Below are 18,858 nucleotides of genomic sequence, written 5' to 3'. Positions count from 1 at the left end.
TTTAAGAACATAAATTTTAGAAGTTTTATATACACCAAATTAGCATATTCAAAGCTACAAGCTTTAAAAGTTTTCACTTATTTCTTAAATTTCATTTCGAATCCCGTGTTAAATAAATTAGAATGGAGTGAATATTTTTCTTCCCTTTTTCATTTTCTAACTAATTTCAAATTTATTTTTTATATTACTACGTTTTACATACCGTTAACAATATTTAGTCCTAACAATTTCACCAAAATAGTGTCCGAGTTACTAAAATTATTATCGTCTATTAATATTTTCTATTTATTTTTACCTAAGATATTTTTTACTCTTCAGACTCCAAACAGCATAAGTCAACAACAACAACCCAGTATAATCCCACTTAGTGGGATCTAGACCCCCTACCTGAGGTAGAGAGGCTGTTTCCAAATAGACCCCCGGCATCCTTCCCTCCAAGAACTTACCACCTTGCTCTTGGAAGACTCGAACTCACAGCCTCTTAGTTGGGAGTGGAGTTTGCTTGCGTTCATAGCAACGCTGTGGAAGTGGAGGTTGCTTGCCAAACACCATAAGTCATTTTCTTAAAATATTTCCTTTTTTTTTTCTGGTCAGGAAAACGATTCTTTTACAGAAACCGCCAAAAAGTAAAACATCATATGGACTACCCATTCATATTTCTCATGGAACCACACAACAACTTGAATTCAATCATTGGTGTAGATTCTTGGGTTGGTCATCTCTATGGCCACCGGAGTCAACATCTCCGACGCCGAAACCCCCTTTCTCGGCGACGTCGTTGAAGGTTCAGTTGACTTCAAGGGTCGTCCTGTGACCCGATCCAAATCCGGTGGCTGGAGATCCGCTTCCTTCATCATAGGTGATAACTAAATACCCATATGCAATTGCCACTAATTTTGGAATATATATGCAATTTTATCATCTGGTTCACTTAATTTTGAATTTTGTCCAGTAATAATCATTGATGTTCAATCTTAATGCAATTTTTGCTGCTGGGTTATTTAAAAAATGTATTTTTTTCCAGTATTGTCATAAATGTATATTGAACTTTTTTGCAATTTTGGCTGCTGGGTTGTTTTAAATTTTTGTTTTTTTACCACTATTGTTATTATGTTCAAATCTTTTCTGCAATTTTAGCTGCAGGATTGTCTCAAATTTTCATTCTTTTTCCTCAATTATTATTGATTTTTCAAATGGTTCTGCAATTTTAGCTGCTTGTTGTCTTAACAAATGATTTTTTTTCTATCACTGTTTTTATGGATTTTCAATTCTTTCTGCAATTTTAGCTGCTAGATCGTCTTCCGAAATTGATTTTTACACTATTTCCAGTGATATTCAAGTCTTCTTTCTCAAAAACAATTTTAGCATCTATTTTCTTAAGAAAATGATCGACATTGATATTCAAATCTTTCTGCAACTTCAGCAGCTGGGATGTATTAAAAAATTAAAATTGATCTTTTGCCACCAAGTGGAATGAATGCGTTCAAAATGGTGATATTAGCCGACTCTAACTAGTTTGGCGCTAAAGTATAGCAGTAGTAGCATTGTAATTGCCAAATTTCTCGTCTATCTGCAGTTTTAGCATTTGGGTTGTCTTAACAGCTGATATTTTTCTCTATTTTTTAATTTATTTCCAATTTGGGTGGTATTAGAATTTGATCTCTTCCGGACCAATTGTCACCAATTTTCAACCAGCTATTTTACCTGTTGAGTTATCATAAAAATTGTTTCCCCACCAAATGAAAATGAAACATGTTGAAATGGAGTGAGATTGATATTAAGAATGCATATAATTGCCCTCAACTAATTGGGGATTGAGTTGTTGTTATTGTTGTAGTCGTATTGTCGCTGATATCAAATTTCATCTCCAATTTTTGCCATCGGGCTGTCTTAAAAATGATTTTTCACCAATTGTGGCTGATTTTCAAATCTTTCTCTAATTTTGGCAGCTGGATTGTCTTAAAAGTTGATCTTATTTCAAATTCACCAACTTTCAAAATCTATCACAGTTTTAGCAGCTTGGTTTGAAACTTGATTATTTTCTTCTGGTTTTAGGCGTGGAGGTTGCAGAGAGATTTGCATATTATGGGATAAGTTCGAACCTAATAAGCTACCTAACGGGCCCACTAGGCCAATCGGTTGCAACAGCAGCGGTGAATGTAAATGCTTGGAGCGGAACAGCATCGCTTCTTCCACTTTTGGGTGCATTTATCGCTGATTCATACCTGGGTCGGTATCGGACCATTATCATCTCCTCTCTACTCTACATCCTGGTTAGTACCCAGTTCAGGCTTTTGTTTTGGCACAATTGTACTCTTCTTCTTTTTTGGGTTACTTATGGTACAATATGAACAAGTATGCCTCTCATAGTTGACTGAAACTACTGCCTTCTTTCTGCTTTAGCAAAGAAAGAATTAGCAAGTAAGACGGTTTTCATTTGTTGATGTACAGGGACTTGGCTTCTTGACGCTTTCAACTGTCCTCCCTTTCAATTATTCTGACTGCCAAGATACTGCAACATGTTCTCCTCCCAAGCTCCAAATTATTTTCTTCTTCTTTGCTTTGTATCTAGTAGCTTTTGGACAGGGAGGGCACAAGCCTTGTGTACAAGCTTTTGGAGCGGACCAATTTGATGCTCAAGACCCAGAAGAAAGTAAAGCTAAAAGCTCATTCTTCAATTGGTGGTATTTTGGAATGTGTGGTGGTCTATTGATGACCCTCTGGATATTGAACTACATTCAAGACAACCTTAGCTGGGGTCTGGGATTTGGAATTCCCTGTATTGTCATGGGTCTCGCTCTTATTGTGTTCTTGCTTGGAAGCTTCACTTATCGGTTTCGCCAGAGCAGTGATGAAAAGAACCCATTTCTTAGAATTGGTAATGTGTTTATTAATGCAGTTAGGAATTGGCAAACAACCGCTTCAGCTATATCAGTGGAACAAGAAGTTCAGGGTATTCTTCCTCATGAAGGTTCTGAACAATTCAAGTGAGTGTAGTTTTGCAATTTCTTTTATAATTGGATGAATAAAAGTTGTTGATTTTTCAGTCATCTGCTGATCTTCTGATAATTTAAAGGAAAAATACATACAGTTCTGCAATATATTAGGATGGTGGAAATAATTACGGAATGGCTGCTCTTCTCGGGTTTGATTTGTTAAGAGTTCAAAGGATCTAGGGACTTGCTTTAAAGAGTTAAAGACTGCATAGTCTTAAGCTTGCTATTGAATGTTAAAAGCCCATTGCATGTGTGGACACTCCAATTTATTGTAGGATAGTATTAGCCAATCAATGAAATATTTATGCATAAAAAAGTAGTTTTTCTATCAACTGTATTAAAAGACATCTCATTTTATTGGTATAAATTTGTACTGAACACAGGTTCCTCAACAAAGCGTTGCTTGCTCCCGATGGTTCCAAGGAAAATGGGAAAATTTGTAGTATCAGCGAGGTTGAAGAGGCTAAGGCTATTCTTAGGTTGATTCCAATATGGATAACGTGTTTGGTATATGCTATTGTGTTTTCACAGTCATCCACTTTATTCACCAAACAAGGTGCAACTTTGGACAGATCTCTTGGTTCAAATTTTGAAGTACCAGCTGCCTCATTACAATCTTTCATCAGCCTCTCTGTTGTTGTTTTTATTCCTATATATGACCGTATTTTGGTTCCCGTTGCAAGAGCTATAACTAGGAAACCATCAGGTATCACTGTACTCCAAAGAATTGGAACTGGGATTTTCTTGTCTATACTTTCCATGGTGATTGCAGCTATAGTCGAGAAGAAACGTCTTGAAACTGCTATACAATACGGGCTGGTTGACATGCCAAAGGCAACAATTCCCATGAGCATTTGTTGGTTAATACCTCAGTACCTACTATTTGGTATTTCCGATGTATTTACCATGGTTGGTCTGCAGGAGTTCTTCTACGATCAGGTGCCAGTCGAGTTGAAAAGTATAGGCCTTTCTCTCTACCTCAGCATATTTGGCATAGGGAGCTTCTTAAGCAGTTTCCTCATCTCTGTTATTGAGAACATCACTGGTAAAGATGGTCAGAGCAGTTGGTTTTCGGACAACTTGAATCGGGCACATCTGGATTACTTCTATTGGGTTCTTGCTGTACTTAGTACTATGGCATTCACTGCATACTTGTATTTTTCAAGATCTTATATATACAATAAGTCAAGTTCTCTCTAAGATGTAGAAGTCAAGGGTGCCCAATATAAAGGTCTTCTCTGTGCTGTAGTGATATTCTTGTCAAAGCACCTTGTGACTGTAGAAAGCTTAGATATACATAAGCTGCAGTCTGAGGTGCTTGTGTTAATATTGTTGTATATTTTAGGTGTTCGGTATGGTGAGACTTGGATTGTAAGTTCGTTAGATAGGATTATGCAATTGTTTGTTGATCATCATATAATTGTTCAAGATTTACAAAAACTAAGTGGTGATAAGCACATGTTTTATGCTCTGTGATTGTAATTTCAGAAAACTCCTCTTAAAATAACTTGACGCTGAAACACATGAGCAAGAGCAATTTTAGATATTTCTTTTTGAGATCTTACAACTTGTCATAACATGGAAGTTCTTCGGTGTTTGAATTAATTGTACACAAATTGCAACTTTGAAACTACTTATAATAGTAAAATGCACTAATGGAAAATCCAACTTAAATTTCAGTAAGATATTGCTTCATTAGAATAAAAAATCTCTTAAAAAGAAAAACCCGATGTACTGAGCTCTCGCTATGCACGGGACCGGTAGAGGGTCGGATCATATTGGGTGATTAATGTCGCGTACCTTGTATTTTCTACACGAGGTTATTTCCGCAGCTGAACATGTAACCTCCTAGTCTTATGGTGGCAACTATTGTCGTTGCGCCAAGGTTACCTTTCAGTAAAAACATTTCTTACCAGAGTTAAGTCAAACATTATATTGGAAAAACATCTCAGGTTAATTGCAAGGTCAACAATAACAGATAAACTCTTTGCGAAGAAGATGATATTGGTTGTCCACGGAACAAAAGAAAAGGTTCTTGTATATTAAAAAAAAAACATTTGGTATCGAAGCTAAGCGCCGTCTTGCTACTCATAAGCCTTTTTTTGATAAGGTAAAGTTCTTGGTACCCATAAGCTAAGTGGTATCTTAGCTTTTACTTAACAGAAGTTTGTGAAGACTTCCTCAACTGTGTTTGATGGAAAGGCAGGCACACAGCCTCCAACCAAAAGAGTGGTTATGCCATATATATCCCTCTTATTCCTTAGATTCTATACAACCGTGGGGCAACAACCATGTCTAGAGCTATTTACTCTGCGAATTCATGAGTTGATTTTACAGTTGCCAAAGAAGCCCAAGTAGCATATATCTGCTTCTCTCAGTGAATCAATCACTGGTCTGATCTTGTCATATGGCTTGCAGCCGCTCCTGAATCAGCTTGCCTCTTTTTCCTCTTGCAGCAGCTTCTTAGTGTTTTCTTTGCTTCTACCATAGCAGGTCTTAAGCTGCTCTTGTGTGCTTGCAAATTAGTTACTGTTGGTGTATGAACTAGTTGAGCATTTACATACTTGTTATGAAGTGCATCCTCAGTACATATGGTTGGTACTCACTAAGGCAATTCAAAGAGGAGAATGAGAACACTGACTATGTTATAAGTCAAGACTAAGAAAACACTGCATGATAGGAAAACCTTGCATGTAAGCCCCTGCGTAGATAGGAGGGAGATATTTCGAGTATCTGTAACTCTGGTGGAAACTCGTAATAGGTGAATGACATAACTCTCGAAGAGTTACTTAGGCCAAGCATTTGTCCATCAAGTGCATACCAGGACCTGATTTCAGAAACTCTCTGAATCTGTCTGGTCTAACTGGTGCAAGAATCTCCAGTTCTGCTTTAGGAAACGAAATTATCAATTGAAACTTCATCAAGGAGGTTTACTGAAGCTTCAAAATATCCCAGCAGTTGGCCTTGATAAAGGTCAATGCCATATTCTCGTTACTAACTCAACGCCGGCATTCTTGGCACCATACCTATACTTAGACCAATCATAAGAAATAGATAATGTGTTTATACGCATACCTTTAGTAGATCGTTGCACAGACCACCACTGAAAGTATATCCACCATGAGAATAGAAATGTTCAGGACTTACTACTTGGCTGATGCTTTACAGTGGTACGCTAAAGCCAAGTTCTAGCCATCAGTCAAGTCACCTCATAACAGCAGTCTGTTCTCTGAAACATCATTTTTCCTATTGAATATCTTGGAAACTTGTGTCTTGACTTTTCAAGTGAAACAACTCGATGGGGCAGTACTTCAGAACAATGAGCAGGCTATCCCATTTATAATTACAAGAGCAGCATGCTTTCTAACATCTAAACCACTGACAGAGTTTTGAGATACAAGACATCCTGTAGGGAGTGTTTCCCCTTTAATAGGCCTTACTCGGTGCGAATGTGGATTAGTCCGGGCCCTAATGCGGGTACCAGACAAGGTGCAAACCCCCCCCCCCCCCCCCCCCAAAAAAAAAATACAAAGATCTCAAGCTATGCTCATTTCCAGTTTAAAAGGGTTGTTTGCAGATACTAATTCAAATGCCAACGGAATTACCCTGAAGCTGCATTTGTGAAAACAGTCTCAGGTTTTAAAAAATCAAACCATCACCAAACATGCTTTTTGTTTTCTTTAAATGTAAAGGAAGACAGGAAAGGGTTGTTCTTGTTCATGTTCTTTTCTTCAACTCTTTTGGAGCTTTGCTTTTGGCAGAGGATATTAGATGATGCCTGATGTAAAAGTACTGATTATGCTTGCCATCTGTAGACACATTCATCGTTTCAAGGTCCAATAATGATGCAATGCCAGATAACCGAGAAACAAACGTGACTGGAGAAGAACAAGGTAAGAGACACAGACAAAAAGGGGAAGTTTTATTAATTCCAATCACTTCCCAAATAAAATGGACATCCTTTTACAAATCCTTATCCATGCATATACAATTGAAATGTACATTACATGATTCCAACTAATTTCTCAGCTTTGTTCAATCATGTAGACTGAGATATGAAGTCATCTCATCTAATCTAAAGATTGACTCTTCGTAAATTGAACAAAGTAGAGATCTAGCTCTTTTAGCATCAAATTTCACATTCTTTTTGCTTCTATCTTTTCATATGACGAAACAATCTCAGCAATACCACCATCAGGTTATGTTGAAAGTTCAAAAAAGGATTTTAGATTGTAAGGTGCAACAACATCTGCAGTTCCATTCCACAGTAATTCGGCGTATTGTTGGTAGGCTAGCTCAGTGGGATGAAACGAGTCGAAAAACAAGTAATCTTTCACGTTTTTACACAGCTCGTACTTTTTTACCTGCCTCTTACCTCCACAACTATAAATCCCTCGAAATGCACCAGTCCCACAACAAGCGGTCTTTGATGTCTTAAAACCTAAACAAAAGCAAAATTGTAAGTAAACTAAGGAAACATTCTTCAGATGATAATTAAACATTATACTTTGTATTTCCTTTATGTTGAGCATTGCCTCAACAAGTGATCTAACCGATTAAGATTTAAGACCCACGTTCTATTCTATGAGCAGGGCAATAAAATTTCTGGCACTGTGCAGACATGGGATGGAAAAGACAGATAAAGAAAAACCTATAGTACTTATTGCCATATTAGCTGTGTTAACACAAAATAAACACTGAAAACAGAAACGAACATAAAGAGACGGATTTTGGGTTCGATGAGATAAACATACCATATTTTGTTGGATTATCAATGCTTTCGGCAAATACTTTGAACAAGTTGAATAATGTATACTTAAATCCAGGTAATTGCTTCTCCAATTGCTTGAGAATTTCTGGGAGAGCCGAATTATGCATTTTCACCAAGTTTGTGACCTCCTCTATGAAATCGCCATTCTTAACTCCTTTTTGAGCATTAAGAGCCCTAATATTAGGAAGAGAACCTATGGGAACCATATTAAGCATGGCAAATTTTCTCCCTCCTTCCCTGTAAATTCCCTGTTGCATTAATTTAAGGAAGTATAAAGAATTAGTCTAGCTACTCTCTAGCCAATACTCAACCTAGGACATGGAAAAAAAAAACTCAAATTTGACAAACAAAAGAATTTACACACAGAAGTTTTAATTTGTCATTATTTCACAGAAAAAGAAAGTAACAATATCTGATTTCATCCCAAATAAATTACAAATTTTGATTTGCTTTGGTCAAAGTCATTTGTATCATATACACTTTTCTAAAATGGACGACAAAATGAAAACACTCATCACTAAGCAAATACTTCCAAGTCTCAAATAGATAAAAATGTAAAAACTAACTCCAAAGAAAGACAAAAAATTTAGGATGAATCCATTACCTTCAAAACAGATGTCAAATTGCCCATAATCATTTGTAGATATTCTCTTTCAGGATATGGAATAGCCGAATTTGTTGAGAAAGGAGCCAAGTAATCATTACCACCAGCGCTAAAAATATATACAGCATTGGAGAGGATCTGTTTGGATTCCGTCGCTCCCACCTTCTTCTTCAATATTTCTACCACATTTTTGAAATATTTCAACTGTGTGTTGAGATCTATAACCTGTCAAATGGAATCAATACTTTAGAGATAAAAAAATCCTGGTAATACTAAGTAACTTGCAGAATTTGACATAGAAGGAATTATGGTTATTTAACAATCTTCTTATCAAGTAAGTTATGTAAGAATCTTATCCTGAACATAAAATAGCATGTAGAGTATTATACAAATAGACTTGAGCCTGTTAGATGATGCAAAGTATAAACCTTTGAAATGTTACACAAACTTTAACTAGAAATAATCCGGCATGTGATTGAAAATTAAAATTTATTTCTTATAAAGCATTAACTAAGAATGTTAATTTTATAAATCAGAATAAACTCTTTTTCGCCATCAAGCAGTTAAAGTATCCATATGTGCGATTGAGAAAGACAAAACTTAAACTTGAACCTCTTAGTAGATCAGACTAGCAAGGAACTTTTACTCGTTTAACAGTAGAGAAACTTATCCCATTACAAGTCCATTTGTAATATTTCGACACATGACAGACACTTTTGGAAGGTAAAAAGATTGTATTATTATTGTGTTTGCACCATTTGGGAGAAGTTTTCTGTGGATGTATTCGTGAGAAAAAGTTGCAAAGACGAGTTTGGAAGTTTGTAATTCCAATGTTCTGTGAGTATATATAAGGTTACTCAAGAAGTCTCTTTTAGAAGGCACTTTCAACAAAATACACCAATCTAAAGATTCTCAAAAATACTTAACCAAATAATCCTTTCGGAAAACTGTGCAAAATTCTTCAATAAACTCTGCATGGTCCAACAGGAATAGGTAGGAACAATATGGAAAACACTTCTCAAAAACCTTGGAAGATTTTCTTTCTCTTACTTTAATAAGAGTTTATATGGAACCAATTATATCAAAGACTGCCACCCTATATTGATTTAATTATCAAAATCAAACATGAATTACTTAGAAGTTAGAACTAATTCAAAGGAAACATCAGTTAAAAACAAAAACAAAGCAAAAAGGAAATGCCACTTACAAAGCCACGATGGGTTTCGGCCAAGCAACCAGCACCGCCTGATGCAAAGTTTACCCCATGAACAAAGTGTTGCTTGCCAATTTGAAAATACGATGGAATCGATGGCAAATTAGCATGTTCAGCTGCAAATACAACCAAAAATCAAAGTTTCATCACCTCATGTGTCTGTAGCAAAATAATTCTTGTAGGCACATTGCAATCAAAGTTTTTAAGATGACTATAGAATATCTATCTAAAGAGTGGATCTCCCGTTTATTGTGAAAAGTCACTTAACTTCCTTTCATATAACATAGTCGGTCACAAACCTGATAAGAAAATAGCAACTCATTTCCTGTACCAATGTGAGAACTGAATTTATACACAACAATAACAACAACAACATACCTAGTGTAATCCTACATGTCGGGTATGGGAGGGTAGCATGTATGCAGACCTTACCCCTACCTTGAGGGGTAGAGAGGTTGTTTCCATTAGACCCTCGACTCAAGGAAAGCAAAATCACAGCAGTTTAACCAGAAATACAAAGTGAATGGATACGCATGATCCTGTAATGATCCATTAATCACCACAAAATCAATGTTACTAGCCGGGTTCGAAGTGAAGAAGCTGAAGATCAACAGTAACAGAAATTATGAAAGGGAATAACAGAAATTCAAACAAACAGCTGAGATTAAATTAGAGTTAATAAGCTGGGCCAGGATGGAGCCACGTCAGCTTGAGGTTGTTAACTTGTTATAACCACCTTCAACCGAAAAAGGAAGGCAACAATTATCAGGTCATTTTCTCTCTTCTCTCTTTCTTCACTCGATCTCTTCTCTCTCTCTCGATTCCCTTCTAACCTCTTCTTCTTCCTCCTTCATTCTGTAGATCTCACCAGCTATGGAGTTCCAATTTAGAAGATAGTTATTTTCAGTTGTTTTGTAGTTCAACTTCTTCTTTTCATTAATAAAAACAGAAAATTGTCCAAAAAATTCTCTCAATTTTGAAAAGTAGTTGGGGATAGGAATGAGGGAGGTAATTCATTGTTCGAGTTTGCTAGAGCTTTTGATTAGGTTATAGCTAACTCAGATTGATTATCTTCTCTGCAGGAAAAGCGACAGAGATTAGTGCACTGATTGCAAGGTCATCCCGAGTGAGCACCTCACGACCCTACATAGGCTCCTCGTTATGGACCTGGAGATCAAGAGAAGTAGGAGGAAGAGGGCGGGGTGCAGGCAACCTAAGATCAAGTGGGGTAACTTGACCAAGGACAAAGCTCAAGAGTTAGGGGAGAAGTTGTTGGCTATGAGGGCCTGGACGAGTATCGGGGACGCGTCTAGTATGTGGTCCATGACTGTGGATTGCATTAGGGTAGCTGCTGGAGAGGTCTTAGGGGTAACGAAGGGTTCTCCGGGGGGACATAAAGGGGACTGGTGGTGGAATGGAGATGTTCAAGGTAAAGTGGAAACTAAGAAAACTGCTTATTTGAAGCTAGTAGAGTACAAACGAGGAGGAAAAACAGACTTATCGGGAGTGTTACATAAAGGCGAAGAAAGAGGCAAAGTTAGCAGTTACGACAGCTAAGAACGCAGCGTTTGCTCGTTTGTACGAGGAGCTCGACGACAAAGGCGGGGACAAGAGGTTGTACCGGTTGGCCAAAGTGAGGGAGAGGAAAGCCCGTGACTTAGACCAAGTCAAGTGCATCAAGGACGAGGATAGCAAAGTGTTGATGGACGAGGCACTCATTAGGAGAAGGTGACAGACATACTTCCATAAACTGTTGAATGAGGAGGGGGATAGACACATTGTGTTGGGTGAGTTGAAGCACTCCGAGAGTTGGCGGATTTTGGGTACTGTAGGCGGATTACGGTAGAGGAGGTGGAAGGGGCGATGCGTAAGATGTGTAGGGGCAGAGCAACAGGGCCAGACGAAATCCCGGTGGAATTCTGGAAGAGCGCGGGGCGGGCAGGTTTGGAGTGGCTCACTGGTTTGTTTATTGTTGTTTTTAAGACAAAGAAGATGCCCGAAGAATGGAGGTGGAGTACGATGGTTCCGCTTTACAAGAACAAGGGTGATATCCAAAATTGCAACAATTATAGGGGTATCAAGTTATTGAGTCACACTATGAAGGTTTGGGAGAGGGTGGTGGAGGCCAGGGTGCGGAGGTGCGTGTCTATTTCCGAGAATCAATTTGGATTCATGCCAGGACGTTCGACTACGGAAGCGATTCATCTGGTAAGGAGATTAGTGGAGCAGTACAGGGAGAGGAAGAAGGATTTGCATATGGTGTTTATTGACCTTGAGAAGGCATACGATAAAGTTCCGAGAGAGGTCCTGTGGAGGTGTTTGGAGGTTAGCGGCGTCCCGGTAGCGTACATTAGGGTGATTAAGGATATGTACGATGATGCTAAGACTCGGGTGAGGACTGTGGGTGGTGACTCGGAGCATTTCCCAGTGGTGATGGGGTTGCACCAGGGATCGGCTCTTAGCCCATTTTTGTTTGCCTTGGCGATGGATGTACTGTCGCGTCACATTCAAGGGGAGGTGCCTTGGTGCATGCTATTTGCCGATGATATAGTGTTGATTGACGAGACGCGTAGCGGAGTTAACGCGAGGTTGGAGGTTTGGAGACAGACCTTGTAGTCTAAAGGTTTCAAACCAAGTAGAACCAAAACAGAATACTTGGAGTGCAAATTCAGTGAGACCCATGATGCAGACGTAGAGGTTAAGCTTGATGGTCAAGTTATCCCCAAGAGAGCGAGTTTTAAGTATCTCGGGTCTATTATCCAGGGTAACGGGGAGATTGACGAAGATGTCACACATCGCATCGGAGCGGGATGGATGAAGTGGAGACTCACTTCTGGTGTCCTATGTGATAGGAATATGCCGTTAAGACTTAAGGGTAAGTTTTATCGAGTGGTGGTTCGACCCGCTATGCTTATGGGGCTGAGTGTTGGCCAGTCAAGAACTCCCACGTGCAGAAGATGAGAGTAGCAGAGATGAGGATGTTGAGATGGATGTGCTGGTGTACCAGGCGAGATAGGATTAAGAATGAAGCTATCCGGGACAGAGTGGGAGTAGCCTCTGTGGAGGACAAGATGCGGGAGTCGCGACTGAGATGGTTCGGACATGTTAGGAAAAGAAGCATTGATGCCCCTGTCAGGAGGTGTGAGAGGTTGGCCATGGAGAGTTTGAGAAAGGGTCGAGGTAGGCCTAAGAAGTACTGGGGAGAAGTGCTTAGGCAGAACATGGCGCTGCTTCAGCTCACTGAGGACATGACCCTTGATAGGAGGGTGTGGAGGTCGAGGATTAAGGTAGAAGGTTAGTAGATAGTTTATAGTGTTTACCGATAGGTTTAGTAGCGTGCATGTCCCTTCATATTCTTAGATTTTTATTACGATATGTGATTTTGTTCGCCTCAGGTATTGTATTCCCTGTTGCTATTTGATACTACTTATCCTTTATCTCTCCCTTTTTCTCTTCCACCTTTCTTCTTTCCTTGCTTCCCTCTTCCTCTTCTTGCCCTTCTTGAGCCGAGTGTCTATTGGAAACAGCCTCTTTACTTGCATTAGATAGGGGTAAGGTCTGCGTACAGACTACCCTCCCCAGACCCCACATATTGGGATCAAACTGGGTTTGTTGTTGTTGTTGTTGTTAGCTCTTATCGAGATCATTACAATTGGTATCAGAGCCTCGATCCTGCGACTGTGAAGGTGGTGATGGTTGAAGGAACGAGGCTGAAAGTTATGGGTGATAAGCTGGTAAGATACGATGAGATTTTGAATGAAGTTCTGACCACTCAAGAGGAATTACGCAACACTCAAACTGGGATACAGGGTACCTTAGAGCTAATCTTAGAGAGGTTGACAAATTTGGAAAGAGTTCCCCAACGAGCTCAAGGTGACAGACCTCAAGGAGATGGGCTCTTACCCATGCCAAGTCAGGAATTGAGACAACACAGGCCTCAAGCTGTGCAGGCCCCTTCTCCTAAGTGGGAATGGCCTTACTTTGAAGGTCATGAACCTAAGGTATGGGTTCAAAAGTGTGAAAGGTACTTCAATCTGTATAGAACCCTAGATAATCTGAAGGCAGAAGCTGTTGCACTCTATCTGAATGGATTAGCTGATACTTGGTACAACTCATTAGTGCTAAGTAGGGGTAAAGTAAGCTGGACTGAATTCAAAGAGGAGTTGGTTATTCGATTTGGGGAGGAACTAATGAGAGACATAGTGGAATAGTTTAACAAGTTGAGTCAAGTAGGGTCGGTTGATGAATTCCTAGGCAAGTTTGAAGACTTGAAGGCTCAAATGTTGATAAGGAATCCTCACTTGGATGAATCACACTTCATCTCCAGTTTCATTGGAGCTCTATAGGAAGAGATTAGGTTTGGGGTGAAGTTGTTTAAGCCTACAACTCTGCGGTTTGCTGTAGAACAAGCTAGACTGCAGGAGAAGGCAATAGAAGCTGCTCACAAAAGAAATAAAGTCATATCCAAGCCCTCCTTTGTGGCTGGCAATTCTGCTAGTACAAGGGTACCTGTTGCAGCTGCAGTTAAACCAAACTCCTTCAGGCTTAGTCCTGAAGTTTATGAATACCGGAAGAGCAACAACTTATGTTATAAGTGTGGTGAGAAGTATACTCTAGGCCATCAGTGTAAGAAGAAGCAACTGAACTGCATGATAGGGGCAACAGAAACCCTTCCTGAGGGTACTACGATAGAAGAGAAACAACCATGTGCAGACTTGATTATTGAAGGAGAGATGGCGCAGGAAGTCATGGAAGCTGTGTGCATGAATGCTCTATCAGGTGACAACGGGGGGGTCAATACCATATTGGTTCGAGATACCATAGGAAACAGGAAACTAACAATGCTAATTGATTCTGGCAGCACTCATAGTTTCATTGATATTACCACAGTCAAAGAGACAGGCTACCAAGCTAGGCATTGTCCACCCGTGAGAGTAACAGTGGCTGATAGGAATTATGTCATGTGCACTTCCATTTTCACAGGATATCAGTGGAAAATGCAAGGTAGACCCTTCCGGGAAAACTTACTAATCATTCCACATGGAGGCTGTGACATGGTGATGGGCAATGATTGGATGAAGAAGCATAATCCCACTAAATTTGACCATGAGAAGATGTGTGTCACCATTTGGCAAGAAGGGCAGCAAACTAGTACTGCAAGGTATTTCTGAGGAAGGTAAGTTGAATATGATTTCAAGTGGAACAATGGGAAAGATGTTGAAGAAAGGGCAAGCTCTGATAGCTCATCTGTTCATGATGAATTCCTTGGGGACAGAAGATTAGGAACCAGTAGGAGAGGCCATTAAGGAGGTGTTGCATCAATACCCTGATGTGTTTGCAGAACCCAAGTCTTACCCTATGTCAGGACCTTAGATCACACCATTCCTCTGAAACCTAGAGCCATGCCAATCAGCCTAAGGCCTTACCGGTACAACTACTATTAGAAGGATGAGTTGGAAAGACAGGTTAAGGAGATGCTCACTAATGGCATAATACAGCATAGTCAATCACCCTTCTCATCACCAGCATTGCTTGTCAAAAAGAAGGATGGGACTTGGAGGTTCTGGGTAGATTATAGAGGGCTGAATGATATCCCAGTAAAGGACAAGTATCCTATACCTATTGTGGATGACCTTTTAGATGAACTAAGTGGATCTATGATCTTTTCCAAGGTAGATTTGAGAGCTGGTTATCGCCATATCAGAATGAGGTTAGAAGATGTATATTAGACAGCTTTCAGAACTCATTTAGGCCATTATGAGTTCAAGGTGATGCCATTTGGATTAACAAATGCACCAGCTACCTTTCAAGCTTTGATGAACTAGGTTTTTCAACCTTTCCTTCGAAAGTTTGTATTGGTCTTCTTTGATGACATCCTTATTTACAGTTTATCTGAAAGAGATCATGTGACTCATCTATTGCTGTCTTTGATACCCCGAGGAAACATTCCTTATTTGCAAAAAAGTCTAAATGCTCATTTGGTCAATCTAAAGTTGAGTACTTAGGACATATCATACATGCAGAAGGAGTGTATACTGATCCATCTAAAATACAAGCTATGGTCGACTGGCCCAGACCAAACTCATTGAGGGCACTTAGGGGATTCTTGGGATTGACTGGATACTATAGAAAGTACGTTGCTAATTATGAAATCATTTGTAGACCCTTAACGGACTTACTCAAAAAGGATGCTTTTAAATGGAATGATGAAGCTGACCTGGCTTTTACAACCCTCAAGAAAGCTATGTCTTCTACACCAGTGTTAGCCTTACCTAACTACACTAAGGATTTCATAGTTGAGACAGATGCTAGTCAAAGTGGCATTGGAGCTGTGCTTATGCAAGAAGGTAGACCAATAGCCTATTTTAGCAAGGTTTTGGCTCAAAGGCACAGGGGTAAGTCAATCTATGAGAAGGAGTATATAGCCTTGTTGAATGCAGTTGACAAGTGGAGGCACTATTTACAATATCTTCTGGAACAAAGAGTTACTTCTGCTATACAATAGAAAGGACTGACCAAGTTACTTGGGCTGGATTATGAAGTACAGTACAAGAAAGGGGTTGAAAATAGGGTAGCTGATGCCCTTTCTAGGCAACAGGAAGACTCAGAATGTCACATAGGCCAATCTCAAGGAACATTACAGGCAATCAGTGTCTCAGTTCCTTCTTGGATGCAGGAGATAGCACACAGTTATGAAGGAGACTCTAAAGTTACAGAAGTGATCAGTCGGACAACAGTGACTCTACAAAGACCTAGCATCTAGCATTACACTTCCAGCATACTCAGAAGAAAGGGAAAGATCTATATTGGTATTAATGGTGATCTCAGAACTCGGCTGATCTCCACATTCCATGATTCTCCTATAGGTGGACATTCAGGACAGCTTGGGACTCTAAAAAGGTTATCACAGGTGTTCTATTGGCCTAGGATGAAACAGATGGTCATTGACTATGTGGCCAGCTGTGATATTTGCCTCAAGAGCAAGGATGACAACATGGTCTATCCGGGACTATTGCAGCCTCTACCCATTGCTAACCAAGCTTGGAGCCACATTAGTATGGACTTCATAGAAGGTTTACCCAAGTCCCAGAACAAAGAAGTGATCCTTGTAGTAGTTGATCGAATGACCAAGTATGCACATTTCATAGCCCTTGCTCACCCTTATACAGCAGCAACAGTAGCTGATGTGTTCTGGAAGAGGATACATTGCTTACATGGCACTCCTGAGTCCATAGTAACTGACAGAGAGATAAAGTATTCCTAAGCAACTTTTGGCAATCCTTATTCAAGCTATTGGGGACTCAGCTACACCACAACACTGCTTACCACCCTCAAAGTGATGGCTAAACTGAAAGAGTCAATAGATGTTTAGAGAATTATCTCAGGTGCATGACTGCTATTGACCAACACAATGGAAGCAATGGCTGACTGCTGCAGAATGGTGGTACAACACCAACTTCCACACCAGCCTGCCAGGCACCCCCTTTGAGGCTTTGTATGGTTACCCCCCCCCCCCGACTATTCCTAGGACCCTTATTGGAGACAGTGGTACAAGCGGCTGAAGATACAGTGATGAGAAGGCAATAGATGCAACAACTGTTAAAAGACAACCTCACTAAGGCTCAGGAGAGAATGAAATACTATGCTGACAAGAGAAGATCCGATAGGGAGTTCCAAGTGGGTTATATGGTCTATTTGAAACTGCAACCTTATAGGCAAACCTCCCTTGCATTGAGAAAGAACCTGAAACTGAGCTCTAAGTATTATGGACCCTATAAGGTTCTTGCTAGAGTTGGTATGGTGGCTTACAAATTAGACCTTCCTCTTGAATCTAAAGTCCACCATGTGTTCCATGTCTCTCTACTCAAGAGGAAGGTGGGTAATATAGTGGTAGTGCAGACCACTCTGCCTATCACCGGTGAAGATGGTCAATTCTTATTAAAGCCAGTGACGATTTTGCAAAGGCAGCTAATAAAGAGAAACAATGCTGTTGTGGTTAGAGTATTGGTGCAATGGTCAAATCTACCTCCAGAAGATGCCACATGGGAGGATTATCAGTTCATCAAAGCTATGTTTCCAAACTTCGACTCCAATTCTTTGAAGAGGTGGAGTATGTAATGATCCATTAATCACTACAAAATCAATGTTGCTAGCCGGGTTCGAAGTGAAGAAGCTGAAGATCAGCAGTAACAGAAATTATGAAAGGGAATAACAGAAATTCAAACGAACAGCTGAGATTAAATTAGAGTTAATGAGCTGCAAGGGCCAGGATGGAGCCACGTCAGCTTAGGTTGTTATAACCACCTTCAATGGAAAGAGGAAGGCAGCAATCATCAGGTCATTTTCTCGCTATGGAGTTCCAATTTAGAAGATAGTTATTGTCAGTTGTTTTGTAGTTCAACTTCTTCTTTTCATTAATATAAACAGAAAATTGTCCCAAAAATTCTCTCATTTTGCAAATTAGTTGTTTAATCTTTTTAGTTCTTATCGAGATCATTAAAGATCCATATGTTTACGCCAACTATTTTATGATTAAAACATAATTGATTAACTAGCCCTTTGTGGAAATTAGGTTATTCAATCCAAATTAAATTAATTAATTTAACCAATTAGCACTTTGTGGAAGTTAGGTTGTTTCCCGTAACTGGCTGAAAATTACTTTCGATTAGAACAATCACAGAAGACTTTACAATAATTTACAATCACAGAAGACTTTATCAAATAATTGACCAAAACGCCATATAAAAATATGAAATTACCGATAAAATCAGGGATAAGGCGTCCATCGCAGAACCTGCCGGTAGGGTATTTGAAGTATGATTCTCCATATGGCCGCCAATTTGCTTGGAATTCAGTGGTGGTATTGATGTAGTTATTATTCCCAGGATCAAACAGTGAATCGCCGAACACGAAGAGGGCAGCTTGAGGTCTGCTAATACACACAATTGGGCGAGTAAAACATGCAACCAAAACAAATATGCACAAGTAAAACAAGCCTGAAATTAAAGCCATTGGAGTACATAAACAAGTAAACCACTTGAAGATATTAGTGGGGTGCAGAATGAATTACACTGTTAATTCAAAACTGTTGGCTGAGGTGAATTATTGGCATAAAAATTCATTTTTTTAATTCTGAAAATGATTGAGTTGAGGACTGTCATATCTTTATACATTTTCCAAAGGAGATAGCAGAAGCCAGAGCCAAATCCATCCACTTAGAGACAAAAAGAAACCCAAAAAGAAGAAGATTTAAAAAATCACGAGAAAGAAAACA

The 18,858-nt window shown here is 39.4% G+C and overlaps 2 protein-coding genes across 2 annotated transcripts; one reads left to right on the top strand and one right to left on the bottom strand.

Moving 5' to 3' along the window:
• Positions 1-661: 661 nt before the first annotated feature.
• LOC104235881 (protein NRT1/ PTR FAMILY 5.10-like) lies at positions 662-4,467 on the top strand. Its single transcript, XM_009789710.2, has 4 exons — positions 662-859; positions 2,056-2,273; positions 2,452-2,987; positions 3,380-4,467. The coding sequence occupies exons 1-4, from the start codon at positions 724-726 to the stop codon at positions 4,194-4,196; spliced, it is 1,707 nt and encodes a 568-aa protein (XP_009788012.1). The 5' UTR covers positions 662-723; the 3' UTR covers positions 4,197-4,467.
• Positions 4,468-6,895: 2,428 nt separating this feature from the next.
• Positions 6,896-18,858, bottom strand: LOC104235882 (GDSL lipase-like). The gene is made up of 5 exons (XM_009789711.2): positions 18,344-18,858; positions 9,579-9,700; positions 8,372-8,596; positions 7,751-8,015; positions 6,896-7,437 (listed from the first exon to the last, which is right to left on the bottom strand). The coding sequence occupies exons 1-5, from the start codon at positions 18,594-18,596 to the stop codon at positions 7,196-7,198; spliced, it is 1,107 nt and encodes a 368-aa protein (XP_009788013.1). The 5' UTR covers positions 18,597-18,858; the 3' UTR covers positions 6,896-7,195.

Source organism: Nicotiana sylvestris, chromosome 6 (genome assembly GCF_000393655.2).
Source record: "Nicotiana sylvestris chromosome 6, ASM39365v2, whole genome shotgun sequence".
Taxonomy (NCBI): Eukaryota; Viridiplantae; Streptophyta; class Magnoliopsida; order Solanales; family Solanaceae; genus Nicotiana; species Nicotiana sylvestris.
This window is presented reverse-complemented; position numbering and strand designations above follow the sequence as displayed.